This window comes from Pan troglodytes, chromosome 15 (genome assembly GCF_028858775.2).
Source record: "Pan troglodytes isolate AG18354 chromosome 15, NHGRI_mPanTro3-v2.0_pri, whole genome shotgun sequence".
Classification (NCBI taxonomy): domain Eukaryota; kingdom Metazoa; phylum Chordata; class Mammalia; order Primates; family Hominidae; genus Pan; species Pan troglodytes.
Window position 1 is genome coordinate 35,095,976 of NC_072413.2, and position 16,119 is coordinate 35,112,094.

The 16,119-nt window shown below is 39.4% G+C and overlaps 1 protein-coding gene across 5 annotated transcripts in view; it reads right to left on the minus strand.

The window, feature by feature from the left end:
* Positions 1–16,119, minus strand: part of SLC25A21 (solute carrier family 25 member 21) — a 495,613-nt gene that overhangs the window by 186,125 nt on the left and 293,369 nt on the right. For all 5 annotated transcript variants that reach the window (XM_522830.9, XM_016926013.4, XM_009427709.5 and 2 more), the window contains one exon: positions 9,975–10,023. In XM_522830.9, coding sequence (XP_522830.2) covers positions 9,975–10,023 — 49 coding nt within the window. The remainder of the gene's footprint in view (positions 1–9,974; positions 10,024–16,119) is intronic.

Below are 16,119 nucleotides of genomic sequence, written 5' to 3' on the forward strand. Positions count from 1 at the left end.
ATTCTCTCCCCATTTTAAAAAGATTCCTTTCTTTTCTTTCTTTCTTTTTTTTTTTTTTTAAAGATCTATTGGGGAAAAGAGACTTCATTCCGTGTTTCCACCCTGCTGTTCCGTTGGCCCAACATCCCCTTTCCAACCTCTAAATTAACTGTTCACTTTCAAGTTCAAGGCTGTTTCCCCTCCTCCCTGCTAGAGGAGGCAGTGGATACTTCACAGACCCTGGCTTCACACTCTCTGCTGGGCTCCCCACAAAGCAGCCTCTCACCATACCCCATCCTCAGGTTTCTCTTTTTAATAAAGTTTGTGGTGGGCTTATGCCTCTAAATCATTTTCACCCATCAGAGCCATTTACCTTCCCTCTGTAACAACCAATATACTCGCTCCTTTCCCATCCTCTGGTGCTGATTTCTACCCTAGTACCCCACTCAGTAGGACAGAATGTGTTGTTTCTGGCTGTGGATAATATATTTCCATATCACTCTCAAAAACCACGGAATGAGCTCCGCAAGGCAACCGTTTTGTCCTCCCACTTCCACTCATGGCGAACAAAGCAGCAGTTTACATAAATAAAACCAATGAGAATCATAGGTTAATGAAAGGTTCAACACTTAAGAAAAAAAAAAAAGGAATTATTTACATGACTTTTTACAAAACTGCCTACAGGGTATTCAGCAGTAGTTCCCAAAGGCTGACCCAGTGACCAGTCCGGGTTCGCTGCGTAAGAATCACCAGGGAGGTTGTTAAACATAAATATTGGTGGGACCCACCTCTAGAGTTTCTGATTCAGAAGTCTGGGGTTTGGGAGCCACCAATAGAGAGTGTAAATCAATCTCCACAGATTGAGTAAAAGCCCCATAAGTGCATATATAACAACACGTGGATGCCAAATTTTCAACTCATGTGAGTCTTCAGAATTCACCCAGTGATTAATATGTTTTGAGAGAAGTATGAAAAGATTTCTTAGTGCAAGTTAAGTCCTGATGGGGGGTGAGAAGGATGACAGCCAAAGTATGCATTGGCCTATCCACTCACCACTAGTCTTTAACTATATGTCTATGAGCAGATGTGAAAATGCCCCCCACCCCACTTTCTCCCATTCCCCAGCACCACCAGAAAACATGCTCTCCAGTTCTTTGAGGTATTTGACACGGGGTTTCTTTAAAAATGTTTTTGTTTTAGAGATGGGGTGTTGCGATGTTGCCTAGGCTGCTCTCAAACTCCTGGCCTCAAGCAATCCTCCCTCAGCCCTCTGACTAGCTGGAACTACAGGCCCACTGCTGTACCTTTGGGGCACTTTTAAAAAGATCAGGCCTTGTAGGATTGGCAGTTTGTGTAGTGTGCACCTGATTTATGCTCTGTTCAAAACTGAAAACAAAAATGATAAAAAATGACTCAGGGCGAAACAGAACAAACACCTCAGTAATTCTTTCTTCCTGAAGCACAGTGGGCCATTTCCTTCCCTGGGATTAAAAATATGAAAGGGATATAAGCTACAACTCTCAGATTGTGACTTCCATAAATCCTTGGGGTTTTCGAATGCCACTTTCTCCACACAGGTACAAACCTTGAAATGCCCATGTAGCAAAATTCCCCCCACCTAGGACCTTGCTTATTTGCAACCATCAACTCATTCCAAGCAAGAGTATTCTTCTTAGGAAAGAACCACTGGACTCTGTCCTTCTCTGTAAAGACCTTCCTTTTCACATTGCATTCTAGGCTTGTGCTGTCTAATCCAGGGACCTCTAGCCCCATGTGGCTATGGAGCATTTGAAATGTGGCTTATGAGTCAATATTGAGTTGTGCTCTAAGTGTAAAATAGGCACCAGATTTCAAAGACTTTGTATGAAAAACAAAAGAATGGAAAATATTCATAGTTTTTATGTTGATTAACATGTTGCTCTGGTAATGTTTTGAACCTATGAGGCTAAATAGGATTTATTATTAGAATTAATTTTACCTGTTTCATTTTTACTTCCTTAAATGTGGTCCTTAGAAACCTTAAGATTACATGTATGTGGTGCATTTTGTTTCAATGAGCCAGCGCTGCTCTAGATGGAGTCTGGGGTTTCATTTCCCATCTCAAAGCTTGTTCCACACACTCCCTCAGCACCCTCGATCCCTCTCTCCACTTAGTCCACCCACCTCTGCTCGAGGTACAGCTAATGGGAACCTTCTTACATTACCTACTTCTTTCCCAATCCAGTCACTGAAACTCCACCAGAGGCTTGTAATCTTTCGCCCACCATCCTGTCAAGTAATGTCTCCCTTTTTATCTTAACAGATTCTAAATTCCCACCTTTTTCATGAAATCTTCCCTTTTTCAATGAAGACGACACAATGAAGACTACCTATTATTCACTTTATAGACATTTCAGTTTGGCTATAGAACTATTGAGGTAATTATTTTGATTATTACCAAATACTCATTTCTTCAACAACATTCACTGGGCACCTCCTGAAGGCCAGGCACGGTGCTAGCTCTGGAGGATACCGAATAATGTCAGCACACAGCCCCAAAACGATGTGTGGCACGAGGCCAGCAGGAACACAGACACTAAACCAAGGCTCTTCTGCCCAGAAGGATGCTCTACTTGCAAACACCTTGCTGAGGAAGGATTTGCATGTAGTGAATGTAGTGCTTACATAACACGTAAGTCTTGTAGCTTAGAAACTTGAAACTGCTTGACTGCATAGTAAACACTTCCCCCTCCCATACTTGTATCCTCACTCAGGTTTCTTCACTACCCTGTAGACTCCATTTGTCTTTGTATTCCCCCCATTTTTGCTAACCCAGGATTAAACACCATGCTTTCGTGTGTGTGTGTGTGTGTGTGTGTGTACGCTCATTTATTTTTCATAATAATGTGGATACCATTATTGCTCCTATTTAAATATGAGGAAACTAAGGCACAGAGGAGATAACTTAATGAGGTCACATAGGTAATGAGTGGAGGAGTCAGGATTTGAACCCAGGCAGCCTAACTCTAGAGCCAAAGCTATTTACACACACACAAACACCAAGGACCATGCAAACTTGAAGCTGCCAAGGCTATCTAGTGCCAAACGAGACAAGCTCCCCCAAAATGAAGCCTATATAAGAAAAGGACAGCGGAGAAAAGGAGGGAGAGAGGGAGAAAGAGAGTATATCAGAGAAATATAATTAAAGATTATTTTATTTGAACCGCTGGAGAGTATGAAGCCAGAAACTACCCTTTGGCCTTCCCATTTATACAAGTGAATGAGATCTTTTGTCATTTGTAGCCATAGGTTCTTAATGAGGGGTCCACTCACAATTGTACACACAGCTCTGTTTGTGTATAAACAGAACTATAAAACAATATATACACATGTATCTGGGGAGGTTCTCAAAGGAGACCTTGATTCTACATAACTGCCATATGTACAGCTTCTTAGTCAAATATCCTCTGCTAAAATTAGCTGGGGACCCTTAGAACACATCACTTGTCATGCGGCTGGCCTCTGCTAACATTAGGTCTATCCCTGGTGCCATATTTGCATGGAGCAGAATAAACTTTTTTCCTATATTAAGTGCCACAGTGCCTGGAATCTCGCCATAAAATATGTATCAATGATAATTTCTAACCATCTTTTAAAATACAAAGTGAGTTTGAAGCAAGCCTCTTGGCAATTCAACATGCTGAACTGAAAATGCATGTTTCTCTTAGTGCTTTCTCCAAACCCTTCAAAAACGACAGTATGTCAGTCCCCATTCTGCTTATCTTCAAATCAATTTCTCACTCCTGCCTTGTCCTACTCTGCTCTGTAATGTGAAGGGGCTGACCTCTGCAAGGCTGGTTTCCCAGACTTCCCTGGGTTCAGCAAATAGGAGCACTGGTGAGTGGGATTCTGAAGGTAGGGAGAGAAGGGAGAAAGCAGAGGACTTCTCCCATCCCTCTCTACCTCAGGCAGGCAGTGGCTGCGTCCTGAGGCTCCATCTCCCACTGGAGAGACCTACCATGATTCTACCTTCCAGCAGGGTTACCAGGTCCTGGGCTCTGGCAACACCACCTCCTCCCTTTGTCCCTTCAGCCTGGGGTGGTGGTGCTATTACTAATCTCTAGGTTGCCTCACAGTCCTTTGCTGGCTCCTTAGCAATTCTACAATCTGGACAGAATTGAGGCAGGGACACCATTCAACTCAATACAAAGCAATATAAGTATAATATTTAGAAATATCAAAGTGAATTACAACAGAATCAGCTAAAAGTCAAAGGTCCTTACCTCTGGAATTCCTTGCATTGACTTTGCATAGTTTCAAATACTCAGAGTGGGTGTATTCTCCTGATTGGGCCATGACTAACACAGGCAACAAAAGAATAATAATTATCAATAAGCATAAACCCACAGGGACAAAGAGGGTGGAGCAGGAAGTAACAGTGAATGTGCAATGTCAACTCATTTTTGCAAGATGGAAACGGATGGAGGAATGGTTACTGCCCTAGCAGGGCAGAGAAGGCTGCACTGTAAGTACCTAAAGAAGGGATTCCCAGGAAAGACCCTGGGATATCCCTGGGATGCCTCAGGCCTCGGAGGTACCAGATGACTTGAAAAGTGGGAATATGTAACTAGAAGCAAGAGCACTGCTTGAAAGTCCATATATGTTTTCTCTCCCACCTCACACTAAAGACCTGAGGCTTACTCTTTGGAGACTATAAGAACAGCTTCAGACTGGGAGCCACTAGGTACAGTGGAGGGTAGAGAGTGGCCCCATACCAGAAACAAGAGGATGACGATAATATTTTCATCCTTAACAGTGGGACCCTCCCACACACACAATCTTGATTGAAAGATTCTTCATTGGAGAAATAGTATCCCCAGAAAAGACATTTAAATCTTGATATTGGAAGAGAGATTAGAGAGGACCTAACAAAAAAGCCAAGTAATTTCCAAAATTCCACGTTCAGCAAGCCCCACCACATTATCTGCTAAGAGTTTGACAATGTGGAAATAGTAGGGAAAAGGAACCTGAAGAAACATTTAGGAAGACATTGCAATTAACAATAGCCTTATAGAGAACTAAATAATGAAAATATGAGGCAATAATTAACTCCAGAAAAATAATCCTTGAGCACTACTTGGTTCAGCAGTGAACAATGTTTGTGTTCTCAAAATAATGCAAACAATTGATTATGGATCAATAATGCGATAGATGTAAGAAGGGGAAATGGGGACAGTGTGTAATTCTAGACGTCATAAAAAACATTTACAGTTGACAAATTAAGAAAGAGTGATGTATTAGTTTCCTAGGGCTGCATCACAAATTACCACAAACCCTGTGGCTTAAAACAACAAAAATTTATTCTTTCACAGTTCAGAAGTCCAGAAGTCCAAAATCAAGGTGTCATCAGTGTTGGCTCCTCTTAAAGGCTCTGAAGGAGAATCTGGTCCATACCTCTCTCTGAGCTTCTGGGGATTGTCAGCAGTCCTTGGTATTCACAGTCTTGTAGCTGCAGAATTCTAATCTCTGCCATCAGAGAAGATGGCATCCGGCCATCTTTACAGCATGTCTCTTTCTGTGAGTCTCTTTCCTTGTTCTTAGAATACCAGTCATAGTGGACTTAGGGCACACTCTATTCCACATGACCACCTCTTAAGTTGAATAATTACATCTGCAAAGACCCTGCTTCCAAATAAAGTCACCTTCTGAGGTTCTGGGAAGGATGTGAATTGGGGCAGGGACACTGTTCAACCCAATACAACCAGTATATGTATAATATTCAGAAATGTTGAAGTGAATTACAACAGAATCAGCTAAAAGTTAAAAGGTCCTTGCCTCTGGAATGGGAACTGGTGGGTGGAGAGGACATGGTAGGGGAATGATGTTCATGCTTATAAGGCTTGGAAAAGACATACCTATGGCACACTGACACCATGTCCCTTCCTTCAGGCCAGTAGGAGTATCATATTTCTTCTCCTTCTGGTTGTTTAGGTGTGGTCAAGTGGCTAGTTCCTAATGATAGGTTGGGTGAAAAGGACACGTGTGGTCAGAGCTCTAACCACCAGGGTGAGACCGTTCAGCTCTATTCTTCCTGCCACAGGGATGGGGAAAGCACGTGTTCAAACAGAGCTTCTTTCAGTCTGAGCAGAGTGTCCCCTGGCTATGGTCTGAATGTTTGTGCCCCTGCCCCCCCAAATCCATATGGTGAAATCCAACCCCCCAAGGTGATGGCATCAGGAGTGGGGCCTTTAGGAGGTCATGAGGGTAGAGCCCTCAGGAATGGGATTAGTGCCCTTATATGAGAGACCCTGGAGTGATGCCTTGCTCTTTCACCATGTGAGGACACAGCAAGAAGGCACCCTTTATGAACCAGGAAACAGGCCGTTACCAGACATCAAACCTGCCAGCACCTTGAGCTTAGACATCTCAGCCTCCAGTATGGTGAGAAATAAATTTCTGTTGTCTATAAGTTACCCAGTTTATGATATTTTGTTATAGAAGCCTGGACAGATGAACATACCCAGTTGTATCAGACATGAAATCCTTGTTTTTGTAATCTGCTGAGATTTAAAGTTTGTTGATGTTACAGCCACATAACCTAGCCTGTCTTAATTGACACAAGGCTTGGAGTATTATTTGAATTTGATACAACATACATGTACTATTTTGATAAATATTAAAATAAATAACATAAACCATAAACTGTAAGAGATAATATATGAAACCACTTAGCATTGGTGATTTTAGCAGGTCACTTTTTAAATGACACAGTATTCCGAGAGTACTGGATTCTAAGTTGTGGCAGGCATTGTCAAAGTGGGGCATGGGATACATGAATCCAAACCTTACTTCACAATTTTTTTTAATTGGATTTTATTTTATTTTTTTACACTTTATTGTTTTATTCTGAATTTTAAAAAATTTAGTATAGAAAACTTAGAAAGCACAGAAAATCATAAAAATTACAGGAAAAATTACCACATTCAGAAATAACTATATTTCTAGGTATTATCAGCTAGGTAAAATTTCAATCGGCAGGGATGAGAGTGCAGGCAATTTTGGGAAAACAAAGGCAGAGAATTAAGAAAGATAGGATTGTATTCACGTAAGCTATTTAAATTAACTGGGTCAAAAAGAAGTGGAAAGTAAATCTGAAAGATTAGATTAGAGGATTATCATCATAAATGGCCTTAAATGTGAGGGTGACTATTATTACTTAAGGAGAAGTATACTGAATTAATCCAAATATGGATATGGCTCATTTTCCACAATATCTCATGTGCTGGAGTATGGCAAAATAAATGTGTCTACTTTTTGGAGTCAGTCTTCTTTTGGGGTTCTATTTCTGCCTAATCTTTTTCTTGCTGAATGAATAACAACAGGTTCTAAAAATTTACTTTCAAATTCCTCTTTAAAGTGGATTTTTAAAACTCTATAAATGATCAATACTATTCCCTGGGTATGAATTTGTTTCTATTTAGAAACACAGTCATCTCCTGTATAATGTGATGGTGAAGAGGTTCCCACATGTGAGTCTGCTCCTGCCTACTTGATGTCACCTCTCTGTTAGTGCCTAGGTGATAAATCCTATCAATCTTGCATATTCTACTTCTGTTGCAGTGTCAGTTGCCCATACTTGTGGCTTTCAGTTTACTCTATGATTGTGAATCTTTATTCAACATACTTATCATTATGCAGGTCAAATACCACCCAGTATCCAATTCCCCTCTCCTTCGGAGCACCTGGAAGGACTGTATCTTCCTCCCTGCTGAAGTTAGGCAAAGTCATGTGACTAACTCTAATGAATGAATGCCATTTTAATGAAAATATTTATGTAACAAAAAAGATATAAAGCCCCAGTAACTTGTTATATCCATTTCAAGAAGTTTTCAATTCAATTCCAGTACAACAAAATGATACAGCTTTTGAAGTTCATTGTGATGAGATCTCAATTAGCTAATCAGACTGTGAGCTCTCTGAGGGCAGAGCTATCCTGAAACCCACATGCACTAGATGCTCAATACACGTCTGTTGAATGGATGAATTAAACATTGAGTGAATGAGTGACCATAATTCTAATATCGTGTCTTGATTAAATCATTCTTATTTCTCCTCTATGTTCATTGGAACAGTTTACTAAGTTAGGAAATTACCCTCAAATGAAAAAGATTATTTTCTCAGTGACATTAGCAACAATAATCTGGCTTCTCAAAGAAGGTTAACATGGAATCTAAGAAGGAAATCCCAGGGAGTTGTGCTTTCTGTTTCGGAACCTTGTAATAAAGATGGCCCAGAGGTGCGCATACCTTGCATTTGAATATAATTTGTGGTTTTCTTTTTCTTTTTTCTTTTATTTATTTATTTATTTTTTCTTGAGATGGGGTCTTGCTCTGTCGCCCAAGCTGAAGTGCAGTGGTGCGATCTCGGCTCACTGCAACCTCTACCTCCCGGGTTCAAGTGATTCTTCTGCCTCAGCCTCCTGAGTAGCTTGGATTACAGGGGTGTGCCACCATGCCCGGCTAATTTTTGTATTTTTAGTAGAGACGGGGTTTCACCATGTTGGCCAGGCTGGTCTCAAACTCCTGAACTCAGATGATCCACCTCCCTCTGCCTCCCAAAGTGCTAGGATTACAGGCGTGAGCCACTGCGCAGGGCCCCTGGTTTTCTTCTTTCTCTTTGAGTTTAGTGATTTGAGGCCGTTACAAACTGAATGTTTGTGACCCTCCAGAATGTGTATGTTGAAGCCCTAACCCACAATGCAACGGTATTTGGAAATGAGGTCTTTGGGGGGTGATTAGGTTTAAATGAGGTCATGAGGGTCTTGCCCCCATGATGGGATTAATGGCTTTATAAGAAGAGGAAGAGACAACAGAGCTTCCTCTCTCTGTCATGTAAGTATACAGCAAGAAGGAGGCCCTCTACAGTTAGGAAGAGGGCCCTCACCAAGAACTGAATCAGCCAAGACCTTAATCTTGGAATTCCTAGCCACCAAAACTGTAAATATGAACGTCTGTTGTTTAAGCCACCCAGTCTATAATATTTTGTTACAGCAGCTCCATCTAAGACAGAGGCCAAACTCCCATCTTCCCTACCTCTATTAGAAATGTAATATTATTTTTGCATGCCACAGTCACCTTCTCTTGCTTTCAGCAACCAGCCTAAGATTCTGCTGGCTTTTTAGGTAGAGTAAGTAACACATCCATCCAATGACCAGCCTGAATTATCAAATATTTCCTAATTGAGGCAGTAATGGTTTCTTTAACCACCATTATTGCACAGCATTGTTGGCTGTTAGGCTCCAACCTAGGCATGGTGCTTTTGGGTTTCATATAGTGCAAATAAATGGAAATTTTCACTAGACTCCAAGAGCTTCCAATTTGAAAAAATAGAAAGTTCAGTAATTCAGCCATAGGTTTAACTTTTTAAAAATGCTCTAGATCATATTATACCCCACAAAGTTTTGTTATTTTTCTTTTTTTCCCTCTTGGTAATAGATTTAATACATTGCCCTGGCTTGCATTGACCATATTATGCCCCTGCAGTTTCCTGAAAATATGGCATTTTGCATTGGCAAACAGTAATAGGAATAAATTCCTTAAGCACTATGTAAAAAGCTTACTTGAAATTTTGAAGTCTCATACCAAAATGCTGACTATTAAATAGAGATTTGTTAGGCAATGCCAAATGAAAATGTGCTGTCATAATCCACTGGATAAAGTTTAGTTTTTACATCATTTTGATAAATTTGCCTCATTTACCAATATAGCTACAAATCATATCTTACGGTTGTCATATAAAGGCAGGAAAATATTATATACTTCAGATGACCTTCACCCAGAAATGCTTTTCACTGTTCACATTTTCTCTGTCAAATAGTACTTTCTTTAGAAGCAAATATAACTGCCATTACAGAGAGAAGCTACCGGCCTGGGACAAGTCCTAGCATTTAGTGCTCTGACAGATCTTAATTTGGATATTAGCCAAAGTCAATAAAACTTGTTCATGCAGAACCTTACCTGGTTTTCACCACATCTAGGGGGTGCATCAGGCAAATTTCTACAAGACCTGAAAGACGATAAAGAAAAGTCCAATAAACACTTATGTAAACACTGGTTCTTATTTCCTTGATCCTGTCGATTTCTCGAGTGTGAGGGTTCAGATAAAGAACTTGGGACTTCGGATATGACAGCTAATAGTAATAGGCTAGTGGCAAAAGACAGAAGCATAATATGATTTTATTTCAATGGAAGTAAGATATGTGAGCGAGTACTTTCTTACAAGTGCTCTGGCAGGGAGGTAGGGCTGGAGGGGAAAGAAAATTTAAAAAATAATCAGACGTGCTAATTCAAATCAACTGGGTGGGAGTTATGGCTTCCCATTCCAACCCAATAATAAGGATATGTGGAAGGAAGGGAGGAAAGAAAAGAAGGAAGAGCAGGAGGCTCTTTGAATCTCTCCCAGCTTTGGTATGTTAGTAAACATAGCAAATCAGAAACCTCAGTTTCAGTATCCATGAAACAAAGATAATGATGCCTCTTCTCTCCCAAGGTAGTTATGAAAATACAATACATATCAATACATTAATAGCTTAATAGAGAATATTTCTTGTGAGATCACTGTGTGCTGGGCATTGTTCTAAGCAGTACTTAGATTACCTCATTTAACCATCACAAGAACTTTATGTGATAGAATGTAGTATCCCCATTGTACAAATGAGAAAATTGAAGCATATAAGTTAAATAACTTGTCTAAGACGTTACATCTAAGAAGTAGTTTTAATTCCCATAAAGCCCTGATCTTAACCATTGCGCAGTGAAAGAACTATAACTTCTTGCAAATAAATTGTAACACTCTCTTTCCTATCATCCAACTGAGCAGAGAAGACTACTCAATTATAATACAAACTACTGGCATGTAACAATAGGAGTAGTACAGTAGTATTAGGTACTAGTAGTTGTAAAAATAATTATAGTAGTCATCATTATGGTATTATAGAGGTAATAACAGTAATAGTTACCTATATATGGATGGTCATTTAACATACACGGTCACTGATATGCACAACGAATGGACAAGGTAAGTATCATTATCATCTTTCCTTTAAGATAAGAAAACTGAGGTTGATAATGTTCAACTGATTCGCCCAAAGGCCATACAACAGTATTTGTGAGTAGTTTCTTATAGGCAGAGCATTTACCTCCATTTATAAACTAACTCAACTTGAATTTAGCCATGATGTAGTTTATCTTCCCCATCCCATATTTATCCACACAAATGTCTTTTCCTTCCCATACTGACCAGGTCCAGAAAGCTCAAAGGGCCTGTACCTACCTGAAGGCCCACTTTGCTTCTGCAGAAGCCTTAGGAAGTTTTCCCTGCATATGCCTGCTCTAGGTTGCAAAGTCCTATGTATTGACCAAAACTGTCTTACTTTGGCTACAACTAATAAGATCCAATATGGATGATGTTTGTGCCAAAGGCTTCCCAAGTCAAGGACCCAATTGGAGTCTCATTGCCTAGAGACAGGAGGAGACAGGCTCAGGTGAGCAGAGGCCACAGGATCGCTGGACATGACAGCAAAGCCTCTAGGTACTGTTTTAGCTTTATTATTAAGCCCTGTTACTCAAGGTAGCATGAGCAGAAATCTTCCTTGCTAACTGTAAGGTCTCCATATACTTCTCCTTGCTTGAGAATTCACATTTACCCCCAAAGTAAGAATCAGGTGACCAGAATTTTTGTTCTGGTGCCTTCATGGACTCATCATTTACCCATGATGATACCAGTTCCTTATCTGTAAAGCAAAAGATTAAATGGCCTAGAATAACTTTGAGGTTTAATATTCTATGTTTGTTGCTGTTTTTGAATCTGACTCACATATATATATATATGAAATATGTATATATATGAAATATATATATATATGAAATGAGATCATGAGGGTCTTGCCCCCATGATGGGATTATATAGATAGATAGATAGATAGATAGATAGATACACACACACACACACACATACATATACATATATTATTTATAATTCTAATTTAAGCTTTATTATATTAGTTATAAGATAAAACCCTAATCCTGTTTTAAAAATTTACTCTGGGAACTCAGACTTTAAAAATAGCATCCTTACCACACACTGTAGCAGAAATTCATTAAGTGCACGTCCACGCACATAAGGAAATAAGATACTCAGAATCAGTTTACCAAAGCAAGTACACAAAGCTTCTCCCACTGACTTGACATTAGAGTAGAAGCAAAAAACACACACCAAATACCGCTAGTTGGTACATTTCTCAAAAAGTTTACCAAAAGAACCCACAATACCAACAACTTATTAAAGCTTACAGCAAGACTTGGAGAATCAGACCACATTTATATAAATCTGTTTACCTATTTGCAAAATTGTTTCAGTTTTCTATGTGCTAATGCACATTTCTGGTAGTAAACAGATAATAGATCAGATGATTATACTTTTGTGATTACTTAAAATTATTTTCAATCCCCTATGATGGTCCCCTAGTATGCACCAAAACACTCATTTATTCACTTGACATACTTGCACTGGTTGCCCTCTATGTGTCTGGTATTGAGGATAGAGTCTAGTGAGGGGAACAAACAGACACATAAGAACAAATAGTAACGCATGGGAGGAGGTGCGATGCTCAGAGTTTATGGGAGCACATCAGAGAGAGGCCCCTGACCTAGCATGGGAGCAGGTGAGGGGTAGGAAAGGGATTCAAGGCAGACAGAGGACAGCATGAGCATGAGGCACGGAGGAAAGATATTGCACAGAAAAAAGAAGAAAAGAGGCAAGAAGCACTTGAACATTGCAGCAGCCTAGGGTTGAAAGCAGGGTATGGCAAGAGATGAGGCTGGAAGTGTGCAGGTGAGGCTCAAGTTCATGTTTAGTCACTTCCACTTTATCCCACAGGCCACGAGGAGCCAGTGAAGGATTTTCTTTTTTTAATAGCTCTTGGTTGTTTTTTCTTATTACCAATGTACTCCATGTTTATTGAAGACATTTCGAGGAGTTGTAAGCAGAGGAGTGGTATTGACCTCTGCTAATGTGCTCTCCCAATAATCTAATCATCTTCTCCCTTTAATCCCCGCAGTGCTCCCAATCACAGTTATTCACTTGCAAGTACAACAGCACTGATGTCCCAGCCCTCTCTCCATTGGTAAACAGTTTACCAGTAAAAACACCTTCTCTCATCATAGCATAGATGTCTTGGTGTCCCATGCACCTTAGATTTGAGAGTCAATGGCCATCTATGAAACTACCTGCAAAACTGTGACATGGCCAAAAGGAAAATGGGACCTAAATGGTCAAATATAACATATTTGGTCCAGGATCTCTATGTGATTATTTATTCACTGTTATTTTTAGTCAAAACAAGTAATTTGTAGAATTTAAGTTAGTGATAAAATGCATTACAGGCAGAGAGAACAGAAATGTTGGAAATTATATGGAAGCTGTGACTTTAATCAGAGTTCAGAGTTAAATCTGGATTCACTCAGAGTGGGAATGGATGCTTGCTGTCCTCCACAGACAGCTAAAGACTGTGAGACCCTGATTATTATTTATGAAGATAACCATATAAATAGAATCAGATTAATCATGTTACATAGGCCTAGAAGTGACCTCAAGAAACTGAGTGGTACCATGTGCTTATTGACAATTCTATGACCTACTATGAAGGCACAAACTAAATAATGAGCTAGTGAGCACAAATTTTAATAATTTCTCTATTCTCATAAAATTAAAAATCTAACATAGAAAAGAAGATGACTCTGAAATATCAGCTTCCATTTAATAATCCATCCTAATTGCGATTTTAAGACACTCTGATCTCAAGACAAATAAGACCTAGAAGTATTGCTTTTACCAGCCTGGCATTTATTACACTCACCAGCCACAGAGGAATTAAATGATTCAATCTCCCCTACTCATTCATGATATAAAAATTGTACTGCCAACCACCAACCATAGTAACACTTTCTCTGGGGAAAAAAGTTACAACTTCATAGTATTTGAGAAGGAATATGAAAAAAATACATAAGAACTTAAATATAAATTTAGATCAGTGCTTTTCTTAGACTCTCTAGCTGATTTTAGATTTAAATTTGGTGTTTGATCTTAAAACCAGAAAAAAGTCATTTTAGAGACAAAATGTCTTCAAGTCATGCTTAATTTTAAATGGGCTGGACTATTTGTAACTTCCATTCATTTTGGGAATAAAAAGCAGAATCAAAACATAACCACATGACAGTATGAAAATAATTAGAAAAACATAAAACATATATTTTCTCAAATAACATACTACATTTCAGAAAGCTAAAAATGTTCCATATGTTATTTTTATTTCAGGCAACTGCTGATTTATCACAATAACAAGTAAACAAGAATTACTATTAGATTTGTTTAAACTAGACAAAATACTGATTTTATAAGGCTGAACATTATAAAAATTAGAAAAGCCCCAAAGCAGGCTGATACCGTAAATTTAATATATTGTAAATGTTTTCATTGTTTCTGCAGATTCATGTCATGTTAGTGAGCATGACTATATCTCTAAGATTTGAATGAAACTGGTAATTTGACCCTACCACAGGCACAAAAATGCATGGGTTATCCCCTGAACTTTTACCTTGGGATAGCCCCTGAATGCCCTGGCCCTTGAACTGCCTCAAGTACATGCCTTCGCCTGAGCCAATATTGGGAAAAAATTAACACCACCATGTCATAAACCCTTCTCCCAGACTTCATCTTTTCTGAGAAGATCCCCTGGTCAGCCTGTTCAACCACAAAACTTGACTGATCATTAACACCACCCCCACCTTCCTCTGAAATAACCTGCACCACACTCTTTTCCAAAAAAAAAAAGTACAAACATTGTCACACAATGATTAATCATGATTGGTGAGAGACCAGTTTCTTCTCAGTGTTCAATTCCTAGAACTTTTTCTTTACTCAGGAATGTTTTTCTTCCGTAAGGACACATGTACATATACTTCTGAGAATCCTACTAAGCTTCTGATCTCAATTTAGGCAACCATTTTCCCAGAAATCCTGGGGCAAAGATGGTTAATTGTCCTCTTAGTAGGCATCCCCTCTTCTTCCTGGCCACCCAGAAAAAATATTGCATTTCCCAGCTTCTTTTGCTGCTCAGCATCACAATGTGACTAAGTTCTGGCCAAAGGGATGTAAGGGAAAGTGGTTTGAGCAACATCTGGGAAGTTTTTTAAAGAGAAGGAGCCTGGTCTTCTCTTTCTCCCATCTTACTAGTGGAATATGGACACAGGCTGCCATGTTAGACAACAAGGTAACTTTGGGCATAGAGGCCACACACAGCACAGCAACAAGACAGACATAGTGGAGTTCTGGGTTATCTACCTCCAGACACTCATGTTGGAGAAAAATTTCTATTTTCCTTAAACTACTGCGATTTGGGTTTTCTTCCACATATGCTAATCTAACTCTGATACAGGAGCTCCCTGAACTTGTATTATTGTGTGACACTACCACTGTTTCTTTTCTTATCTAGAAGCTCCACGAGGACAGAGACTCCATCTGCCCTCTTCATGTTTGTATCCTCACCACTTTGCACAATGGCTGGTACTCAGTATGCTCAATAAGTATTTGATGAATAAGTAAATTAATGCTCATTAGGGTTTCTGCCGATGCCATTACGTCAGCTAATTCTCAAGATAAATGGAACTGGCAGCTATTTATTCTGCATTTAATTCATTAGTTTGAACCTTATATAAATAAGCAGATAAGGACAGAGAAACATTCATAAAATGATAGTAAATAAAGCACAGTAAGTACCTGAATACAGAAGTATGATATTGTTAATCACATATCCTGCTGTGTAAATGTTGGAAAACAACTAATCAATCAGCGTCTAATAGACTGACAGATGATTGTCGAGAGCTGTGTGCATGCAGAGTAACGTGCTAGGTGCTGGAGAACACAGCCTGATGCTGCAACAAGGATGCTTGAAAGCCTGAAGGATTTCAAAGCTCAGCACAGAAGGGACACATTGATAAAGGCTTTGCATGTAAAGGGAAGACATTGAGCAGAAAATAGCAATACGCATAAAAATATGGTTCAGGCCTAGTAATTTAGTGTTGCTGTTGACAGTGTGAAATGTTA